The sequence below is a fragment of the Phoxinus phoxinus genome (assembly GCF_949152265.1).
Source record: "Phoxinus phoxinus genome assembly, chromosome: 19".
Classification (NCBI taxonomy): Eukaryota; Metazoa; Chordata; class Actinopteri; order Cypriniformes; family Leuciscidae; genus Phoxinus; species Phoxinus phoxinus.
In genome coordinates, this window is record NC_136894.1 from 18600438 (window position 1) to 18622184 (window position 21747).

General features: G+C 39.0%; 1 protein-coding gene across 3 annotated transcripts in view; it reads right to left on the reverse strand.

The window, feature by feature from the left end:
* ints8 (integrator complex subunit 8) overlaps window positions 1-21747 on the reverse strand; it is a 60261-nt gene that overhangs the window by 19287 nt on the left and 19227 nt on the right. For all 3 annotated transcript variants that reach the window (XM_079590622.1, XM_079590624.1, XM_079590623.1), the window contains exons 5-10: window positions 19960-20031; window positions 19827-19878; window positions 17210-17392; window positions 17016-17123; window positions 16684-16839; window positions 3032-3132 (exon numbers count right to left, since the gene is read on the reverse strand). In XM_079590622.1, the coding sequence (XP_079446748.1) occupies window positions 3032-3132; window positions 16684-16839; window positions 17016-17123; window positions 17210-17392; window positions 19827-19878; window positions 19960-20031 (672 nt within the window). The remainder of the gene's footprint in view (window positions 1-3031; window positions 3133-16683; window positions 16840-17015; window positions 17124-17209; window positions 17393-19826; window positions 19879-19959; window positions 20032-21747) is intronic.

Sequence of the window (21747 nt, forward strand, 5' to 3'; positions counted from 1 at the left end):
TTAATATCAGCATATTTAAATATCAGAAAAAAGTTTTTCTGTTTGGAAAACATTTACTTTGACAGGGGTCATCATCATAGGCACTCTGATTGGACTGCGGCTACATAGCCCCATATGCAGCAGTTGTGATACATTCCTCCTCTTACCCTCATTACAATTTTGTGTGATTGTGCAGATATATCACGCAGTACCCGTCAAAAGTTTGGAAACATTACTATTTTTTATGTTTTTGAAAGAAGTCTCCTATGCTCATCAAGCCTGCATTTATTTGATCAAAAATACGGAAAATATTGTGAAATATTACAATTTAAAATAATGGCTTTCTATTTTAATATACTTTAAAATAGAATTCCTTTTTGTGAAGCAAAGCTGAATTTTCAGCATCCTTACTCCAGTCACATGATCTTTTAGAAATCGTTCTAATATGCTGGTTTACTATCAATGTTGGAAACAGTTGTGCTGGTTAATATTTTTTAGAACCTGTGATACTGTTTTTTAGGATTCTTTGATGAATAAGCAAAAAAATATTAAGCAGCACCACTGTTTCCAACATTGATAATAACTGAGTATTAAATCAGCATATTAGAATGATTAAGATGGAGTAAGGATGCTGAAAATTCAGCTTTGCATCACTTTAAATTTGAAAGTATATTAAAACAAAACAATAATTTTAATATATTTCAAAATATTACTGTTTTTTTTTTACTGTATTTTTGGTCAAATAAATGCAGGCTTGATGAACATAAGAGGATCTTTCAAAAACATTAAAATTGTAATGTTTCCAAACTTTTGACTGGTACTGTATATAGGGCTTGACATTAACTTTTTTGCTCACCAGCCACTGTGGCTAGTGGTTTTCCAAAGTTCACTGGCCACAATTTTGTTGTTGGGAAATTACGTTTTAGTTCGGCTGTGACGATACACTTAGCTCACGAGACGAGATAATACACATATTGGGTTCACGAGAACGAGACAATATTTTAACACTATTTGTAGGAAATCTTCAATGACAAAATATATGACTGAAAATCACTAAACGCAAAACAATGCAGGTGCATTTTGAAATGTTTTAACTAATCTTGGGCTGTCACTAATGATTATTCGAATAATCAGTTGATTATTTTGATGACAATTGGATATTTTTTTATCAAACAACATTTAATTCATATGTCCACTTTGGCACTTTATCTTTATTATTTGGCCACTTCTTTTTACGATAGAAATGCATGTTATTGGATGCCCAAACAAACAGCACAACTGAGTTCATGTGGAGCAGCGTTTAGTGTAAACAAAGCCACTCTGAAACGTGTAACTTGCACATGTAAAACATGTAAGCGTTGCACTTCACTCTGAAACCCACCAAATTGTCAAGTGGGAGTGGCTGTGTTACACGCCACTGCTGAAATGCACCCAGATTTGGTGGGTTGACAAGGGTCAATGTCAAGCCCTGTATATACATATATATATATATATATATATATAACAAGTTGAATATAATTTCTGTTTTTTAATAAAATAATAATTTTGTAAAAACTTTGTATAAATTTAATTTCTGATTTAATAAAGGAAAAAATAAAGGAGACTAAAGTACACAGATCTACCGTAAAACTTCAAATAATAGCCGAGTCCCAAATAGACGCCTGTCTCTTTTACATGCCTGGTGTGGCTACAGGTTTGGATAAATAAAGGCCGGTCTCAAATAGAGGCCTGGTCTGTTTTGTTTTGGGTTGTATTTAATCTTCTAAAACCCGTCAGATCGTCTGTTTAAGCCAGTTCATGGTGCAGATTGCGCACGCAAGAGAGCCCTGCGCATCTGGGCGGGAGCTGTTAGCGCAAGCAAGGCAGGCAGAGTTAGCGGAGGCCGGAGAGGGAGAAGTGGAGGAGAGTGAAGAGGAGGAGGAATTCACCAATGAACATGTAGTTGAGGATTGCGATGATGATGATGATGATAGTGATGAATAGGATCATTTTGTATCACAAGATTGCAGTTGTTTTACTGGGCAACAAGTTCATAGGCTCGATGGATATTACCGGTAACTTGTATTGTTCAGCCCATGGCTGTCACATCGTTTTGATTTTTTATGCTGCCAATAATCTAAAGGGTTAAAGTTTTATATTAAATTTACATTTATTTGTCTCAAATCGTTGTTATGTTTATACTGACTTCACCTTGTGCTGCAATATACATTTAGTTTTACATTCATTTACAGAAATCAGCTGGTTGAATGAAAATTGCTGATGTTATCGGATTTTCAGGTGATATTCTCAATTCATTCAGTTGACGGACGCTCTGAGATTAAATGAATTCAGACTACAGACTAAGTAATGATTGTATTTAATTGTACGGTACAATCATAACATAGTACAGACATAATCTTGATTCCATAATATCCTTAAACATAACAATATTGCTGGCCATAAACTGACGTGCGCGTCCGGTGTGTGATACCTCGAGTTGTCATAGACGTGACGCGGCGCTGCGCTTCTTGTCCGGTGTGCGACCCCCTTTAGACAATCGGTAATATAGTAGGCTAATTCTTACATTAACTGATTTGTTAAATGCATTCGAATTATAAATAAAACGTAATATAATGTGGTAGCCTCCTACTGTCATGCTTTCCATCTATAAACCTATGCTATTTGGATCGTTATCTCTAGGCCTACACTCAATGAACAACATCTCACTAAATGAAAGGCCTGTCTCATATAGACGCCTGTCTCAAATACAAGTCGGTGCAGATCGGCGATTTGGGAAAATAAAAGCCTGGGGTATTATTAGTTTTACGGTATTATACTTTATGTACTGCCATTTTCTCAAAACAGTGTTATTCGCAGGGTTGCCTTCTTGCTTGATGGGCTTTTATTGTAAGTACTAAACGCATTCTATGTTTTTTTATGCAATCTGAAAAATTAGGCTCTGAACATTTCAGTAGTTATTACAGTCTCAGGTGCGGTCCAAAAAGTAATTTTGAACCCTAAATACACACATAATACCCATTAAGCATTTAAAAAGCATCAAGCCATGTCTCACCCTTGTTGAAGCTTGTGCAAAAGCTCTAGCTGAATTGAATGTCTGAAGCTGTTGGGTAGACTGAGCGCAACATTGTCCCTGATAAAGGCCTCGATCAGCGCCTACAGAAAAGAGACACAAAACAGAGATATAAGTTACTGATATAAAAATCAACAAATTCACATTTTACCAACTGCACATTCGTGGCAAGCTCCAGTGAAAAACAAATAATCCATTTTCTCCTGGTATACAGTTGCAATCACAATTATTAAACCCCTTTGACCTGCAAGACATTTTGCTGCCGAGAACAAAATTATACGAAAACAGTAAAATATTATAGAAAGTTTATTAAGACACATTTGAGTGATTCTGACTGAGAATGTAAAGCTTTTGCAGAATATTTTATTCTTTAGAACCTTCAATAAACACTGCCTGTAAGTGCTTAGAAGATTCTGTCACCTCTCTACTGCAATCTAGGCCATTCCTCGCTTGAAATATCACTGATAATCAAATTCCACCAAATATTTTCAATGTGATTTAAATCTGAATACTGTACAGGCCAATCAAGAACATTCTACAACTGATTTCTGGACCAAGCTTAAGTAGATTTGCATGTACACTTCCATTCAACATCGAGAAAGTCCATTGAACATCGAGCTTCAGTCTCTGCACCCAAGGCATCACCATTTTGCCAAAATGGCTTGATATTTCAAAGAATTTATAAAGTCATTCATACAGTCAAGATTTCCACTTCCTGCGACAGCAAAGGTTGACCATGGAGATGGTGTTCTTCTGCTCATAAGCTTTGCCTTTTTTGCACCAGACATATCGCTGATACATGGGTCCAAAAAGTTCCAGTTTGGTCACATCACTCCATTAAAACAAATTCCAGAATCCAAATGAATTTAAGCATACTCAAATCAGCCTTTTATGTTCTTCTTGGTCAAGAGTGGCATTCAGTAATATGTCTCAACACAAAGGCCATGCATAGTGTTTTTCTTATAATCTTTGGCAGTAAATTGAGAGGTTTTCCCAGTTCCTCTGATCAAACATTTTATTAGTATGTAAAACATGCTAAAACATACTAGCAATGTCCTGAAAAATGCGAGCAATTTGATAAGACATGCTAGTAACATGCCAAGTCATGTTAGCAACATGCTAACAATTCTAACAAAACATGCTAATCTAATTCATGCTAGCAAAGTACTGAAACATGCTAGCAAAATAATACTAGACACATGCTAAGACGTGCTAACAACATTTAAAAGATTGCTAACAACATAAAACATGCTAAGAAGCTTGTAAAGCTTTCAAAAACTTTCAGACAAGGCTTTGTCAACCCAACAGTTTGTCCCGACGAACTTCACTTTCTAGTTTTTGAATGTAATAATAAACTGCAACATACTCAGGTGTAACTACCGGTAATTTTCTGGAAAATGCATGGAGTTATCAAAAACCTCTGAAATGTAAGACAATAGAATATAATGTCTTTTGATGGATTTACTGGATTTATGCTGACATCTACAGTTACGAACCTTAGAATAGAAATGTGTGCTTTGACAATCATATTTTCAATGTTTGTAGATACGCCTTGTTCCACCTTATAAATGTTGCCAAAATAAGAATTATGCTGCCAAAATAAGACATATGCTGTCTTTGATGCTGAAAAAAAAAAATATATATATAATATATATATAATATATATATATATATATATATATATATATATATATATATATATATATATATATATATAGTATCCATAACCTCCTCAACACTATTGTAATTCTGCTGTAAACTATCAACATCTGCATGTCCCTTAGTCCAGTGGTTCTCAATCCTGGTCCAGGAGACCCACAGCTCTGCACATTTTATATGGCCGTTTCTCAATACCAAGTATGCAAACTTCGGACTTGCCAAGTTTGACTCAGGAGAACGAACTCCCAAAACGAGAGGACGAGAGGATGCAAGTCCGGTTATTCTGCAAATGAAACCGTGGCGTTCTTGATCGCGTCATCAGCACACTCTGGCTTCTCCGGTTATCTCTTTATTATGTATATTTTAGGCAAAAATAAAACGAAATATGGTATAAAATACCACTCTGCCTCTTTTCATTTAACAAATGGGGTTCAGGCAATGCGTATACATTGATTATCTTCACTGCATATATTTAACACAAAATATAAAAGGCCTCTAGGCCTACACTCAATGAACAACATCTTAACACTAAATGAAAGGCCTGTCTCATATAGACGCCTGTCTCAAATACAAGTTGGTGCAGATCGGCGATTTGGGAAAATAGAAGCCTGGGGTATTATTAGTTTTACGGTATTATACTTTATGTGTAGGCCTTCTTCCTGCTTTTTGTCCAGTTCATTTAAAAAAAATATGGAACAATTGATCATTAAAACTGACATTTAACAAACAGAGACAGGGTTGTGTCCTTTTATTTTATTATACATGTACATACAGTGAAGAGAATATATAAAATATATTCTATACGTTTTAAAATAAAATTACACAACCCTGTCTCTTTTTGTTAAATGTCAGTTTTAATGATCAATAATATCCAGTATAAAAGTATAAGTAGCCTAAAAGGTAAGCTATACAATGAGAAATCAAGCAAACAATTCAGTCAAACATAAGTCAGCTCTCTAATAGGCTACAAAGTTAAAGTTAAATGGCCTAAATATATAAAGTTATGAAACTTCACTTTGCCCTCAGCCAAAACGATTTGCCATGGAACAAACTATAGATTAATGAGACAAAAGATTGACCGTTAGATACACCGTTAGTTACACAAGACAAATTATATCTCATGTTTAACCACTAGACTAGAGACATCAGAGCCAGTGGCAAACAGAAGGACTAGCCGAGGAAAAGCTGTTCCAGTCGGGGTTAATGAGCGTTGAACACCCGGTGCCTGGATCTCACAATTCCGAAACCGTCAGATACATTTTTCAAATAGGCGCTATCTATATAAATAAACCACAGATTTGAGCTTTAAACAACTACATTCTCGAATGAAACACTCTTAAAATTACATTTCGTGTCACAATAACAGCAGTATTTTGATAATACGGGGGTTTTCTCCTCTCCTATTGACGCTTGCTGGATGGTGCGAGATGCATTCTGGGATACCTGTCTGTCTCAAGTCCGCTCAAGTCATCTCTCGATGCATCCTCGGTAAAAGGGGCGGATCAAGAACACATCCGAGGATTTGAACTGGACTTGGCTAGATGTGAACTTTGAATTGGAACAGTACTTGGGCAGCGACTGATGACGTTTCAAAAGTCCACAAGAACACAAGTACAGACAAGAACGCATATTGAGAAACGGCCTATGTCTCCTTTATCTGACACACCCAGTTTAGTTCATAGAGCTCTTCCCTAACGAGCTGATGATCTGAATCAGGATTGTTAACTGTGCAGAACTGTGGGTCCCCAGGACCAGGATTGAGAACCACTGCTGCTGCTTCCAGATGAATTGGACTACTTCTACCTGCGTTTTACTATTCATTCCTGGATGGGCCTCAATGACTTACTGTAAACTTAAAGTTCAATCAATGTAGTAACATATATACTTCATTATATTTTCACTGTATAAAAAAGGGAGAATTGGCCCCCAGGTGTAGCCTGATGTCTCCCAAGGTTTTTATTGTACAAATGACCTCTATGTCAAAAGATCAAGGACATTTATATTTCTCACTTCATGACCCCTTTAAAACAGTATATAACATTATGAAGTCACACAATCTCATCTGTGAGAATTCCGAGTGTTAGGGGGCTTTCACACTGGCAGTTTAGTTTGGAACGGGACATGGTTTGCATGAAAAATCGTTAATGTGAACGCGGTCATGCGGACCCGGGAGCGCACTGGGGGTGCCGAACCCGAGACTACCTGGAGGAGGTGGTCTGAGTTCGGTTGCTCCCGAACCGTGCCGCGGTTCGCGTGAATGTGACAGCAACACGGACTCAGGTGCGCACTCATTAAGCAAGTAAAGTGACTTGCGCATGCGTTTTAGCTGATTATGATGTATTTAGTTAAATAAAACACATGTAAGGGATGATGAATTACCTTGGATACGAGCAAAAGTAAGCCTGCAGTGTATTTGCGCATTGCGCGTGGAATCAGGGCAACAAATTTGGAAATCCACTGTCTCCTTAAAAGAGTCCGTTTGCAAGCAGCAGAAGTCCACCTTATGTGACACACGCACAGTAAACCTGTGTTGTTCACTCAACTGCACATAATAGCACAGAATTAATAATAATGTAGATGGGAGTAATGTAATTTTACCACAGGACATCTGTAATAATAATGGCCAATTCGCACTGGATAAGATATCTCTGTAAAACTAGCAGAAGTGGGAGGGGTAACTTTTTTTTCTACGCACCACTGTCACCCTCCTGTCATCATGTGCGTATTACATTGCTTCCTGATATCATGTGTGCAAACACATAACCTATATTTTTATATATATAAATAAATAAAAACAGTAAAGTCCGGTCAAATGATGAATTAAATAATAAATAATAATATTCATAATAAATTGGTAATAGTGTTGGTAATAGGCACTTACCTAGCGTTAAAAGAAGTTTTGTGCCTCTAAAAAGGTGGTTCGACCTTTTTTAACTGATGCTGTGTGGAAAATACTTGAGTTTTGTCACAGTCTGGTTTGTGTTTCCCTGGGTAACCACTAGAGGTCCTCTTTCCCCACGGTGTCATTCACTCTTAACTACATTCCCCATCATCCTGTTCTGTCACTAATTGATTCATTGCACACAGCTGTCTCCCGTCACCTTGTCAGTATATGTGTGTATATATTCCTGCTTGTTTCAGTGTTTGTCACAGAGTCCTTGTAGGGCTGCACAATTAATTGAATTTTAATCACGATTACGATTTTGGCTTCCCACGATCAAATTCGCGTGAACGTGTGATATTTTAAATGCGTCATTCTGTTCATAGAACGCTCCATATGAAAGTTTTTTTTTTTTTGCAAAGCCAATCTAGCGCTGGCTCCATGACAAGCCAATAATCGTGTTCCCTGCACCGCACAGCTTAGGTTCTAGATGTAGAAACTAGAATGTTTTGCCGGACTGGACAAAAGCGAAGCGAACTGGGCGAGAGAGACCGAGTGGGTCTGCACGCGAGCAATAGTGCGCGAGAGAGACCGAGTGGGTCTGCGCGCGAGCAATAGTGCGCGAGAGAGACCGGTCCGAGTGTGTCTGGGCGCGAGCTATAGTCCGCGAGAGAGACCGAGGGTGTCTGCACGCGAGAGAGACCGCGCGCCGTGTGTCTGCGCGCGAGCGATAGTGTGCGAGAGACTTCAAATAACAATGACAGAATTTTATTCACTGACATCGGGATCCCGCTTACATGGCTACCTTCCAAATAAATCAATAATTTGACACTAAAATATTGATTTAAAAACGATTGTATTGCTTCCGTGTCCATGACAACGCTCTGTTTTTCATGGCAACGGTGTGTTATCAAGAAATAACAGACTGCATTCTACATTAGAATTTAACCAAGCCATGTAATAATAGGTAATAATAATTATAACAGAAGATAATATCTCTAGTCTATCCTAATAATTATTATAAATACAATGTATATAAAATATAAATACAATTTAAAATATTAATAAATTATTTATTTTAATTTATTCTGGAGATGCACTGAATTTTGGTGAATAAGAGGACCCATTTTATTTTGATGCACATATTTGTACATTAGCAGGAAATGTAGCACAACATGGATGTAAAAAGCAGTTATAATTAGCCTATGTGACAAATCAACAAATAATCGTGATAATTAATCGTGATCTCAATATTGATCAAAATAATCGTGATTATCATTTTGGCCAAAATCGTGCAGCCCTACGTTGTATAATGTCACCACACTTTCTGAGGTCTGATTCTCGGTTTGGATTGCTTGTATGGTTTTTGACCCTTGCCTGGATTGGATTAATGATTTACAGATTACCCATTAAATACTGCATTTTGGATCTATCCCTGTTTCCTGTGTGTGGATCGTGACAGAAGGACTCCGTCAATGTATAGATCCAGCGGTATGAGTTTCCGTGGCTCTTCCCCAGCCACCGAGAGAGACAGAAGGCAGCAGAGGGGGAATCTCGATCCGTTTTGCTCTGTGGGCTCAGATCACTGAGGAGACCATGGCGGTCAACTCCCCTGAGCCCCCTTCCACCAGCACAGCAGACACCTGGCCCACTAATATACAATCTTTTGAGGGAATCCGTCTGGCCATGTTCTCTGGAACCCATGGAGGCCACAGAAGAGGAGGTGGTCAAGATGAATCCCGACACCATGCTCTGCGTTGGCCTCTCATTGACCCTAGACCGCTGATTCCGCTCACCCCAGAGCTCCCTTCGCTGCTGGTCCCGTCCAGCCCAGAGCCTGCACCTCCCCATCAGAAACGGCGGAGGAGGAGGAAGACTTCCTGCCTCCCCAATGAACCAGAGGCCATCCCGGAGACCGTTCCCAAACAGCCCGCTGTCGTCCCAGAAGCCGTCCCGGAACATAGGGCTGCACGATTTTGGCCAAAATGATAATCACGATTATTTTGATCAATATTGAGATCACGATTAATTATCACGATTATTTGTTGATTTGTCACATAGGCTAATTATAACTGCTTTTTACATCCATATTGTGCTACATTTCCTGCTAATGTACAAATATGTGCATCAAAATAAAATGGGTCCTCTTATTCACCAAAATTCAGTGCATCTCCAGAATAAATAAAAATAAATAATTCATTAATATTTTAAATTGTATTTATATTTCATATCCATTGTATTTATAATGATTATAAGGATAGACTAGAGATATTATCTTCTGTTATAATTATTATTAGGCCTACCTATTATTACATGGCTTGGTTAAATTCTAATGTAGAATGCAGTCTGTTACTTCTTGATAACACACCGTTGCCATGAAAAACAGAGCGTTGTCATGGACACGGAAGCAATACAATCGTTTTTAAATCAATACACTCCTTTTTAAATCAATATTTTGTGTCAAATTATTGATTTTTTTGGAAGGTAGCCATGTAAGCGGGATCCCGATGTCAGTGAATAAAATTCTGTCATTGTTATTTGAAGTCTCTCGCGCACAGACACACGCACACGGTCTCTCTCGCGCACAGACACACTCGGTCTCTCTCGTGCACTATTGCTCGCGCCCAGACACACTGTCTCTCTCGCGCACTATTGCTCGCGCGCAGACACAATCTCGCCCAGTTCGCTTCGCTTTTGTCCAGTCCGGCAAAACATTCTAGTTTCTACATCTATAAACTAAGCTGTGCGGTGCAGGGAACACGATTATTGGCTTGTCATGGAGCTAGCGCTAGATTGGCTTTGCAAAAAAAAAAAAAAAACTTTCATACGGAGCGTTCTATGAATGACGCATTTAAAATATCGCACGATCACGCGAATTTGATCGTGGGAAGCCAAAATCGTAATTGTGATTAAAATTCGATTAATTGTGCAGCCCTACCGGAACAGTCCGCTGTCATCCCGGAGGTACCAGAGCAGCCCGCTGTCGTCCCGGAGGCCGACCCCAAGCAGCTCAACCTGCCGGCCCCGCCCAAGCTGCTCGCCCTGCCGGCTCCACTCCTGATGCCTGCCCTGCTTGCTCCGCTCAAGCTTCCTGTTCGCCCTGGCCTCCTGATTGGCAGGTTCCGCCGTGACTGCCCGAAGGGTCATCTCCGCCGTGGCCGCTTGAGGGAAAGCCTCCACCCTGGCCGCCCGATGTACTGACGTTTCTGCCCTGGCCGCCTGCATGACCTGCTCCGCCCTGGCCGTCCGAGGGAAAGTCTCCGCCCTGGCCGCCCGATCGGCTGTCGTCTCCGCCCTGGCCGCCCGATGGGTCGTCTGCTTCGCCCTGGCCGCCCGATGGGTCGTCTGCTTCGCCCTGGCCGCCCGATGAGTCGTCTGCTTTGCCCTGGCCGCCCGATGGACTGTCTGTTTCACCCTGGCTGCCGGCTGAGCCGTCACCCCCTGTTCCTGTTCCCCTTCATGGACCTAGGCCCCCATCCCTCCCCTGATCCTCCACCGTTCCACCTCCCTCCTGGACTTTTGTTTTGAAGTTGTGTTTTGAAGCGTCTGGTAGCCGCTCCGTAGAGGGGGGGTTATGTCACAGTGTCTGGTTTGTGTTACCCTGGGTAACCACTAGAGGTCCGCTTTCCCCACGGTGTCATTCACTCTTAACTACATTTCCCATCATCCTGTTCTGTCACTAATTGATTCATTGCACACAGCTGTCTCCCGTCACCTTGTCAGTATATGTGTGTATATATTCCTGCTTGTTTCAGTGTTTGTCACGGAGTCCTTGTATAATGTCACCACACTTCCTGAGGTCTGTTTCTCGTCTTGTTTCTGGTTTGTTTCTTGTTTGGGATTGCTTGTATGGTTTTTGACCCTTGCCTGGACTGGATTTATGATTTACAGATTACCCATTAAATATTACATTTTGGATCTACCCGTTTCCTGTGTGTGGATCGTGACAAGACTAGCCCGACCGCCTAGAGCGCTACTGAATGCTTTTTCAAGCGCCTCCATACTTGAAAAAACACGGAAAAATACTTTTAAAAAGGAAATTACTTAATATTTACATACATATTTAAAGCGGGTCTATTCGCACAGGATTAGTATTACCTAAGGTAATTTTTCCAGACCTTTTTACAGAAGGTAAAAGTCGCCATAATATTTACTGACATTGCTCGTAATGATTACTGAAATGGCACATTTGGAAGGGACTAAAATCACTGAAAAGCTCTGATAATAATTACTTTACTCCACCGGCTCCCATACCGATTTTGCGAAATCGTAGACAAGTGCCTGGCGGTGCTCGTTCACGCGGGTGAAAATCGTTCCGAGAATCGACGAAGCATTCACTTCTGTGTGTTTGGTTATGAAACATAGTTTGCAGACCAGACAGAGTTGTCTGCGATTCTTCTTATTGTAAAGTCATGCAATGTGAAACCCCCTGTCCCCTATCCATTGTGCTGTGCACACAACAGCACTTGAATGCTAACTCAGATAGTCGTGCAGTCTGCAAACTTCATTCGAATGCTGTCACAGAGATGAGGTATCCTATCTATACGCGCACAATATAATAGAATCGTGTCTATATGTCATTATTTTTCACAGTATAAATTAATAAATGTATTAAATTAAATCTTTGATTTATCTATTATTAAATCTAAAGTTATTCATTGAAGAGCTAATAAAACATTCAAGTAATTTTCTCTTTTCCTTTTGTTATTTGATTCACTTGACTGCTACTGCCACTTTAAGATCGAAAGCAGATATCTATTAATAAACATTTTCTCCCAAATATTTACGCCCATTTAAGACAAACTGTGTTAAAGTGAATACAAATACTCTTCAAACCCGCCATTTTTACATATTTTAGTGTGTATTTGATCATGCACAAAACCTAAAGTAGAATTTACTTGTCTAGTTGCGGTCCATTTCGGAGCATACACACAGAAAGCTGCCTTGTAGTTGGAAACAGTGTCTCATGCATGGATTATTGTGCTTTTAATATGGCTTTTAATTATTAAACATGTCCCACAATTTAGCAACATTCTTTTGATTATGTTGACTCAAGTCGCAAGTCATCACATTTGGGACTCAAGGCAACTCTAAGTCATGCGACTCGAGTCCACAACCCTGGTTTTAACTTTTGTCATGTGATCATTAAGGGTTTTAAGTAGGGCTGAATGATTAATTGCATTTGCGATAATATCGCGATATGATGAAACACGATTTTGTAACCGCCAAAGCTGCGATTACACTCTGGTCACATGACACGCGATAGTAAAGCAGTCTGCACTGCAGATGAAGCATCAACTTGACACGCTACGCATATAGGCCTGGCTTAGGCTACAGGAAAGAACCGTTTGTTTCATTTATGTGATTGTGTTATAGATTCTCTTCAGCGATTCTGTATGGATTCAGTTTTAAACACAGATGCGTGATGACGCTGCGTGTGCTTTATAAACAACCTTATTCTGCTTGCTTCTAATTCCTCTGTTACACAAACACACTCGAACCTTCCGAAAAATAGTCTTTCATACAGTTCGAATATTTGAAGCGAATTGAACATTCGCGGGCTTAATTGCACTACTAGATCATATGGCACTAGATATGCGCTGTGAAATACTTGCACTTTGCTTGATGTTACTCTAGTAGTGCGCGGTCTCGCCCGCCGGTATTTTCCTTACAAATGCTCTATAAAGGCATCATATGTCTTTTGGAATGCAGTTGACTTTTATATATTAAAAATAAAAATATGAAAACCATCGACAGAAGCTGCTTTCAATTTCAAATACTCACGCCTGCTTTGTGAAGAGCGCTCTCACATGCGGCTATGAGCGACTCTGTCTACGTGGTTAAATGTACTTGCATCTCAAAATGCGTTTATGACGCGAAATTAATGTAAACAGTCAGTTATGTCTTAAGTTATTAAACAGACAGGACAAACCTCATCTTATACTTCAAAAGAGATCTGTGCATTAGTGTGAAGCAGCTTATAGTATCTAAACTGAAAAAAAAAAAAAAAAAAAAAAAAAAATCACAGCTCTTGAATGGAAAACATTCAGACTACTCTTAAATACTGAAAGCACTCTTTGTTTATTGCTTGTAATGGTTTTTCCCCTCTTTGTTATTGATAGCTTTTATGTTTTGAAGCTATTCGTTTACAGCAAAATTATAGCAACACGAGTCACAGAGCAGCGCGTCGAGTCCACATTGAAAAGTTAAAATCACAAAGGAAAGGCATATTGAAGCGTAGTGTATTATACAGTATCTATCTATGCAATAGTTTATTGAGCATTTTCTTTTAACAGTTTTAAGTGTCAGTTACTGTGCGCGTGAAGAACAATTATATTGCTGACTCTACTCGAGTGTTGAGAGAAACCCGGTAGAAAGTAACATGATGCAGCAATAAAGTCCAGCAAGATAAAGTTGTTTAATGTAAAACCATAGACCTTTATCAACAGATCAAATATATTTATAGTAACATTGAATCATCTTGGAGAGAGTTGTTCATCGTGTTGACTGTCGTACCCAGCCGCGGCGCTACCATTGGGCCCGGGTGGGCCTGGGCCCACCCATTTTAGGTCCGGGCCCACCCATTTTGACCCAGTTCATCCAATAAGCAGCCAGAGGAAAGCTTTGAGTGAAAGCGCCAATCAGCGGCTTCTACCCCACGTGTGGACTCTTAAGCCTGCCCACAGGCTGCATCGTCACCATCAAGCGATCCAATGAAATGAATGACTTTAGCGCGAAAGCTTTTCAAGCAAGCTCAATGAGACAGACACATACAGTAGCTAATATGAAACGCAAAACAAAACAAAGCAGCTTATTTTCATTTCAATTCAGCAAAAAATGCTCAGAGGAGCTGGACCAGGAGGAGGAAACTCCGTCCTGCTCGGCCGCCCTTTCCCCAACAAGTCCTCCAGTAGCCACCCCCTCACACCAGCAAGGCAAGTAAGGTTAGGCCGCCCGCAAAGGCTGTCTGTATCAGGGATTAAAGTTCTCCGCCGCTACGACGGATTTCTGTTAATTGCAGGGTTCCCGCCTGTCCTAATTTTTTTTATTCACTTTTCATAATTTTAAGGCCGTAAATATGCTTACGTTTCTCAAATAGTGTAATAAATGTCTTAATTTCAGTTTGAATAGGTCTTAAATTAAGGAAAGATGAAGTGTAGCCTATTTACATTACTGAGGGGGATGTGATCAAAGCCTGGAGTGGAGCAAAAACACTTTCCTCTCTCCACTCTAAGCGTTCTGTAATCACTCAGCTCTGACTCCACTCCGGGTTTTCCATCCCCGTACACGGGAAAAACTGCTCCATGTTCAACTTCACCTCATTTTAAAAGTTATTCAAATATGTTTGTTTTTTATCTCATGAATTTCTGAATTTATAATAATATAATATTTATAATATTGTATGTAACGGTTTGGAAAAGTATTCTACACATTTAATAAATAGAATAATATAGCAGTGAATGCGCCTAGGCCTAGAGAAATGCACATTTGGATTAAGAGAGTCTGTTTCTATTCGTATTGAATAGTTGTGCATTGATTTGTATCGAATTTGAATTTCAAGCTTTATAGCTAGTCTATTTAGGATATAGAATGCCTGTGAAGTAAAAAAAAAAAACATTTTATGAGACACGCTCCAGTTAATGTGCAATCCAATGTCGCGCCGGCACCTCGTCTTGATATGTTACTCATTTCATTATTCTGAAGAAATAAGCTACAGGATAAATCATTTTTGATCGTTTTTTCCTGCTGTTTGTGTTTAGCAGCTGTGTCAGTTTCAATGCTGCTGTTATTTCATGTCGACGATATGTTCTTCTGTCATTCTGAATATATAAGAAAGATGATTGGTAAATAAATGGAGAGAGAGAAACAGACCCTCCAAATATATAATTCCGTTTCAGTCTTTTTGTGTAGCCTATTGAACGTTCAAAAGAGATCAATGAAGTTATGTTTACTGCCAAGACAAGAGGACAGCGACACAAGAGAGTTTTATTTCTCATGCCATTTAATCATGTTTTTGCGTGCATATACGCACTGTAAACCCCTTGGGTAGGATTAGGGGTGCGGAGTGCCTGCCTATTACACGCCATAAAGTGCGTACCATATGCACGCGAAAACTGTGTGTCATGCGCAGGCAAAAAAACCAAAAACATTTTTGGCGTATAAATGACACGAGAAATACAATTCGTGGTATAGATACGATCATACGCACTTTCATTAGAACGTGTTGCGTAGGTAGGCTACGTGGTCGCTGTCCTCAGAAAAGCGCTGAAACGGAGATGAAGGGGACTATTTGGCTTATTTTAACTGGCCCATCCAGTTTTCTGGAGGCCCACCTACAATCAAAATCCTGGCGCCGCTACTGGTCGTACCGAACGCGACGCGCTGTTGATGCTGAATGGAGAATGACTGACAGCCGCAGCGGAGGGAAAAGTGTACGTGATCTTGAATTTAATGACTTAAATATTAATTTCTATCTCACATTATACTATATAATGGCTTCAGAACACTTATAATATAGTGCACGACAACTTTATGATGCTTTATAATGTTTTTGTCCCTTTTGTGGGGCTTAACAATAGCACAGAATATACGCACAATTTTTTTTAACATCTCCGTGTCGCGCGACACAACGAATCGATAATGAAATTCGTTGCCAACTATTTTAATAATCGATTTTTATCGATTTTATCGATTCGTTGTTGCAGCCCTACATGTAATTGTATTAATTTCGTTTTTTAATGTGTAATTTTTAAAAGTAGCCTACTTATAATTACATATGTAATTAAATAAATATTAAAAAAATATATTAATAAGATTAATTAATAAATTAAAAAAGTTGATCGGCTCATGAGGTGCCTAAAGATTCCCATCCATATTTTACAATGAGTTATTGCTTGTGTTTGTTGAATAATATAAAAGATAAAGAGCGATAAAAAATAATCGCATATTAAATCGCAATATTGGTAAAAATAATCGCAATTAGATTATTTTCCAAAGTCGTTCAGCCCTAGTTTTAAGTGTCAATAAGAGTACCATGGTACTCTGTTCATCTCAACATATTTAATGGCACAGTGCATTGAGAGTTCTTGCTGACCCCATAATTTTGGTTCCTCATGAAACCGCTGATCTGGCCATACGGGGTGTGTTGGCTCTCGTTGGGGTCTGAGGTTCCGGTCAAAGTTCTGCAGGCGCTCCAGTATCCAGCCAACCGCTGCTCATCCAAACAACAGAGAGTTGCAGAGAAATCCATCTGCCATCAGACACAACAAAATTAATAAAGAAAGTCATGATTCAGAAATGTGTGTTGATTACCTCAACAGATTAGTACAACCTTGAATGCATTTCAGTTATGTCATGAAACCGAGTAAATAATGACAGCATGTTCCTTTTTGGGTAAAGTGTTCCTTTACTTTGATTATGTCTCACCTTTGTGAAAAGTTCTCGTGCCATTCTGAAGTGTTCTCTGGCTTTCTCATACACTAACGTCTCAGAACAGCCTTGCTGAAAGTAAATGCCTCCTAAATCGTAATGAACCTGTCAGACAGATATGAACATTGTTCACTTTTAATAACAGAACATATCTACAGTATACATGATGAATGGGCACCTGTAGGACACACCTGACAGTGCAGGTGATCAGCGCTGATGTGCAGTCCTGCGGTGGAGGACTCGGTCTCTCCATTGGCTGTACTGGGATCAGCAGCTAGCATGTCAAGGGTACGAAGAGTGTGGACGTAGAAGTCTTTTTTAATGTTCAGGGCTCTTTCTAACACCATGATAGAGTCTGTGGCCTGTTCTCTGAGCTGAAAAGCAGAGTGTTAAACAAGTGACAGGGCTATGATGAGCTTTCTTTGAGAAGGAAAGTGGCATTTTGAAGAATAAGAAAACTATATAAATCTAGAAATAGGGGTGCATACACAAATGCATTCTCGCTACTGTCTGCTATTGCTTTATTGTTTGCAGGGTTCGTACACATTTATACCAATACATGGCTTTTCCATGACCTTTGAGGCAAATATTCATGGCCTAATATTCCATGAAACGTCTGTGTATACATGTAAAATAAGAAATTCAAATTTGATCAAATTTCAGCATACCTTAACTAATTAATGACAAGCTATGTGGGTACGGCAAATACAAACTAAACATTTATAACACTGACACACCAGTGTGACGGTTAGATAAAATACTGTCTGACCCTCAGAACTCCACTGTGTCGCAACAGATTAACATACATCAATGGGAGGCAACAAGTAGATAAAAGTGTGTGTCCAGTAACACTGACAGTAACTTTACAAGGTGGCAGTTCCAGAATCCAGAGACAAACTTTTGGAATACAAAATTTGGTAACTAAGAAGATTTTAATACAGAGTTGTCTCGTATTTACCATTAATCCCATTGGATAATGGGATCCCATTGGATAACCATCAATCATCAAAAAGATAACGTCCCTATTTGAATTCCCCCAAAAAAGTCAAGATTATTTTTTTCATTTCTGCATTTCCAATACTTACAAACTGTAACTGCCAGACGTTACCCCATGCCAGTGTCAGAAATGAATTTTTCCATTAAAATTGATTTCCAGGGGCATTGTTTTTTATAATTGTAAAAAAAATTACAAAGAGTAATTTTTTACAAAGTGTCATTTTTATGATGACCTGTGTTGTCTTTTATTTTAAATACTTAAAGGTGCATAGCGCAAGATTCTGAGTTTTTGCAGAACTATGCCACCTCTGGCGGCAAGCGAAACTGCAGCCAGAGAAGTGCACGCTCATGGACCACACGCACACGCACGCTTGCATGAGCACGAGCTGTTCATAACCAAAGGAGCATCAGCCGCAAATCTTTTGTTTACAATCATAATGTCTTCAGAGGTAATAAAGTTATAAATCATGTTTAAGCCCTAGAGCAGACCGGAGATCTCTCCATTTGTTGAAAGCCTTCCCAATGTTTACTCTCGTCTGAGTCCAATTTGTCCCTTTTGGTTGCACTAGACAAAAGTTTTCTCTTTTTTTATCTTACGTGGAGTTTGCGTTGGTGTTTGAAATGAACTACAAGCAGGTCTCTTACAATCCATCTTTATACGGAGAATGTCGGCGAATACACAAACCTGCCAGACATAGCTATGTGAGCGTGCCGTGAACGCGCATGACGTCACGCCCAGTCTAAAATTCCGGCCCGAATCCCTCTTATTTATTTTACTTTACAGGATTATAGAGACAATCTCAGTGATCAGAGAAGGGCTCATTCAGGCAATCAGGCAATTGTTTAAGCATGTATGGGTTAGAAAACGGGTATTTTTAACATGAAAAGTTGCTTAATGCACCTTTAAATTTAACCAATTACTTAAATCAATCAGAATACTATATAGACTGTTACCAATAAGATTTTATTATTAACAAAAGCCATCTTTACACTGCAAAGGTGTAACAGAAGCTGCATCTGATGCATAAATGTTTATTTTTAGACAGACTTTTTAATGTTACTCAAATTATAAAGTTAACCGGAAATTATTTACAGGGCAGGGCAATTATTGTCATTTATTGCTCTTGATATTGTAATAGGCCTACCTGTAATGATTAATAGAACACATTAAACAAATGTGATTTTATGTCTACACATAAACCGATCTAACAATTTATTAATTAATTTAATGCATTTTACGCATTCGAAAAGGCAGACTACACAATCTTATAAGCATGATGAATGAATGATATTAACTGGAATAAACTGTATACAGAAAGGGAGCAGAGAATGTGACCAACCGAGCCCAATCTCCTGATACTGCGATCTATAACACGAGTTCTAGCTTTCCTTTTGCATGCTTTTTATACACATAAATGACCTTTTACATGCATCCAATACGCACTTTTTTAGCGTACAAATGATACGCACTTTTTAGGGTACATATAATACGCACAATTTGCATGCATATTATACGATATATACACACCCAAACAATTCAACCCAGAGGGTAAATTTTGTGTACCAGATAAAAGTAAAAGATTACTTATTGAATATAAAGAGCACGCCAAATAAATAAAAATAAAGTCGCCACGTTTCCTTTGCTGTTAATCTGTTGCACTAAATATTGCTGTTATATTGGTGTTGTATTAGTAACGCATCCTGTGTGAACGTCTTCTTTTATTACCCAGAGTTAGAGCACAGAGATATCGGTGTATAAAAACACTGCAAACAGCTACAAGCATGTATCTTACAAGCAAGTTTAAGTCATACCACACTCAGTATGTTCTCTGTGAGTTCCTTTTCCTGCTGGACCAGATTCATCCTACAGGACACACAACAAAATTAGAACAAATTCAACAGAACACAACACAAAGAACTGCCACTCCTGTCATTCCTTTCTTACATATTCAGCTGATGTGGTCCAGGTTTGGTCTGTTTCTCAGGAAAGCTGCTCAACACAATGGTACGAATGGCCCTATTGAGAAAGTTCATATTACATCAACAACACAGCAATCAGCTTAAGGCTGACTTTCTTCTGTACTAGTACTTTATTTTCATCGGAAATCCATTAGTGTAAAACACTTATTTAAGCTAAACAATAATAACAAACTAAATATAATATTATATAATATAAATGTTTCGGCAGAAATGTCAATTTGAGGTCATTTGTCTTTGCATGGTTACATCATATCCGTAAACAAAGATGACGTGGCTAAAGTATGCAGCTTGCTGAGGATGCAGGTACATTAGAATTTAAACTTCTCATCTAGGTGGCTGCTTTTAATCTAGAAAGGACTAAATGGAAAGTACTTGTCAAAAGTTTCAATTACGTGTGGGCGATATGGCAAAAATTTCACATCACAATTTTTTTCAGGAAAATCATGATTCACGCATTTATCACGATTCTTTACATGTTGGTTTTTACTATTTTGCAAGTGACTGAGCATTACAGCCAAACAAATTTCCCTATTTTAAAAAAAACAAAGCCTTACAAGGTAACAAAATAAAAAACAATGGCAGACACTTAGGTAAAAGTTGCAAAGATAAAAATCTTTGCTATTATTAGGGCCCAAGCCTTGAAAAGGCGAAGGCCCTATTGTTTTCCAAAGGATTATTATTTATTAGGGCCCAAGCCTTGAAAAGGCGAAGGCCCTATTGTTTTCCTCCGGATTATTAGGGCCCAAGCCTTGAAAAGGCGAAGGCCCTATTGTTTTCCAAAGGATTATTCTTCTTAACTATTATTAGGGCCCAAGCCTTGAAAAGGCGAAGGCCCTATTGTTTTCCAAAGGATTATTCTTCTTAACTATTATTATTATATTACTACCTTTTGGGCACTTTTGGGGGCCTTAACGTGCTCAAAAACTCTTGAAACTTTGCACAAATGTCAGAACCCGCGGCCATTAGAGCCGGACTGAAGCTGGTACCCGGGCGTGGCAGGGGGGCTCGACAGCGCCCCCTGGAACGGGGTCCGAAAACTTGGTCCATAAATCAAACACGCTTGCGTGGAATAATATGAAACTCGGTACACTTATAGATCTCATCGGTTCATATATCCTTCGTGCTCTGACTTTTTACCTCAGCCCAACAGGAAGTCGGCTATTTGGCGTAGTTTAAAAAACACATGCAATGGAATTTAAAATACTCCTCCTAGACGATTCAACCAATCACCACGAAACTCGGTGTGCATGAAGTCAAGACATGGAGGATGAAAAATTGCCAGGGGATTTTTGATATCTCGAACGGTTTGGCCGTGGCGAGGAAACGAATTTATGGCGAATATTGGAAACAGGAAGTGTGTTATAACATCCTCATACATTAACTGATCTTGATGAAACTTCAGCAGTGTGTTTGTTGTAAGAGGCCGATCACATGGATGTGACTATTGTGAGTCAAAGTTATAGCGCCACCAACTGGCAGCAGGAAGTGTGTCACTTTCAAAATGCTTTGAATTCACCCTCTTATTTTTACCCGATTTGCTTCAAACTTTATGTGTATAATGTAAACACACGGCAGATGTAGACCTGTGAAAGAATTATTGATATCTTAAATACTGTTGCCATGGCAACGCTTTAAACTTTTATATTCTTTTTGGGTGCATTTGAGGCTCTTAACATGCTTCAAATTGCATGAAACTCAACATGCATATCACATTTATTAGGTACTAGGCATGTGTGAAGTTTCAGAAACGGGC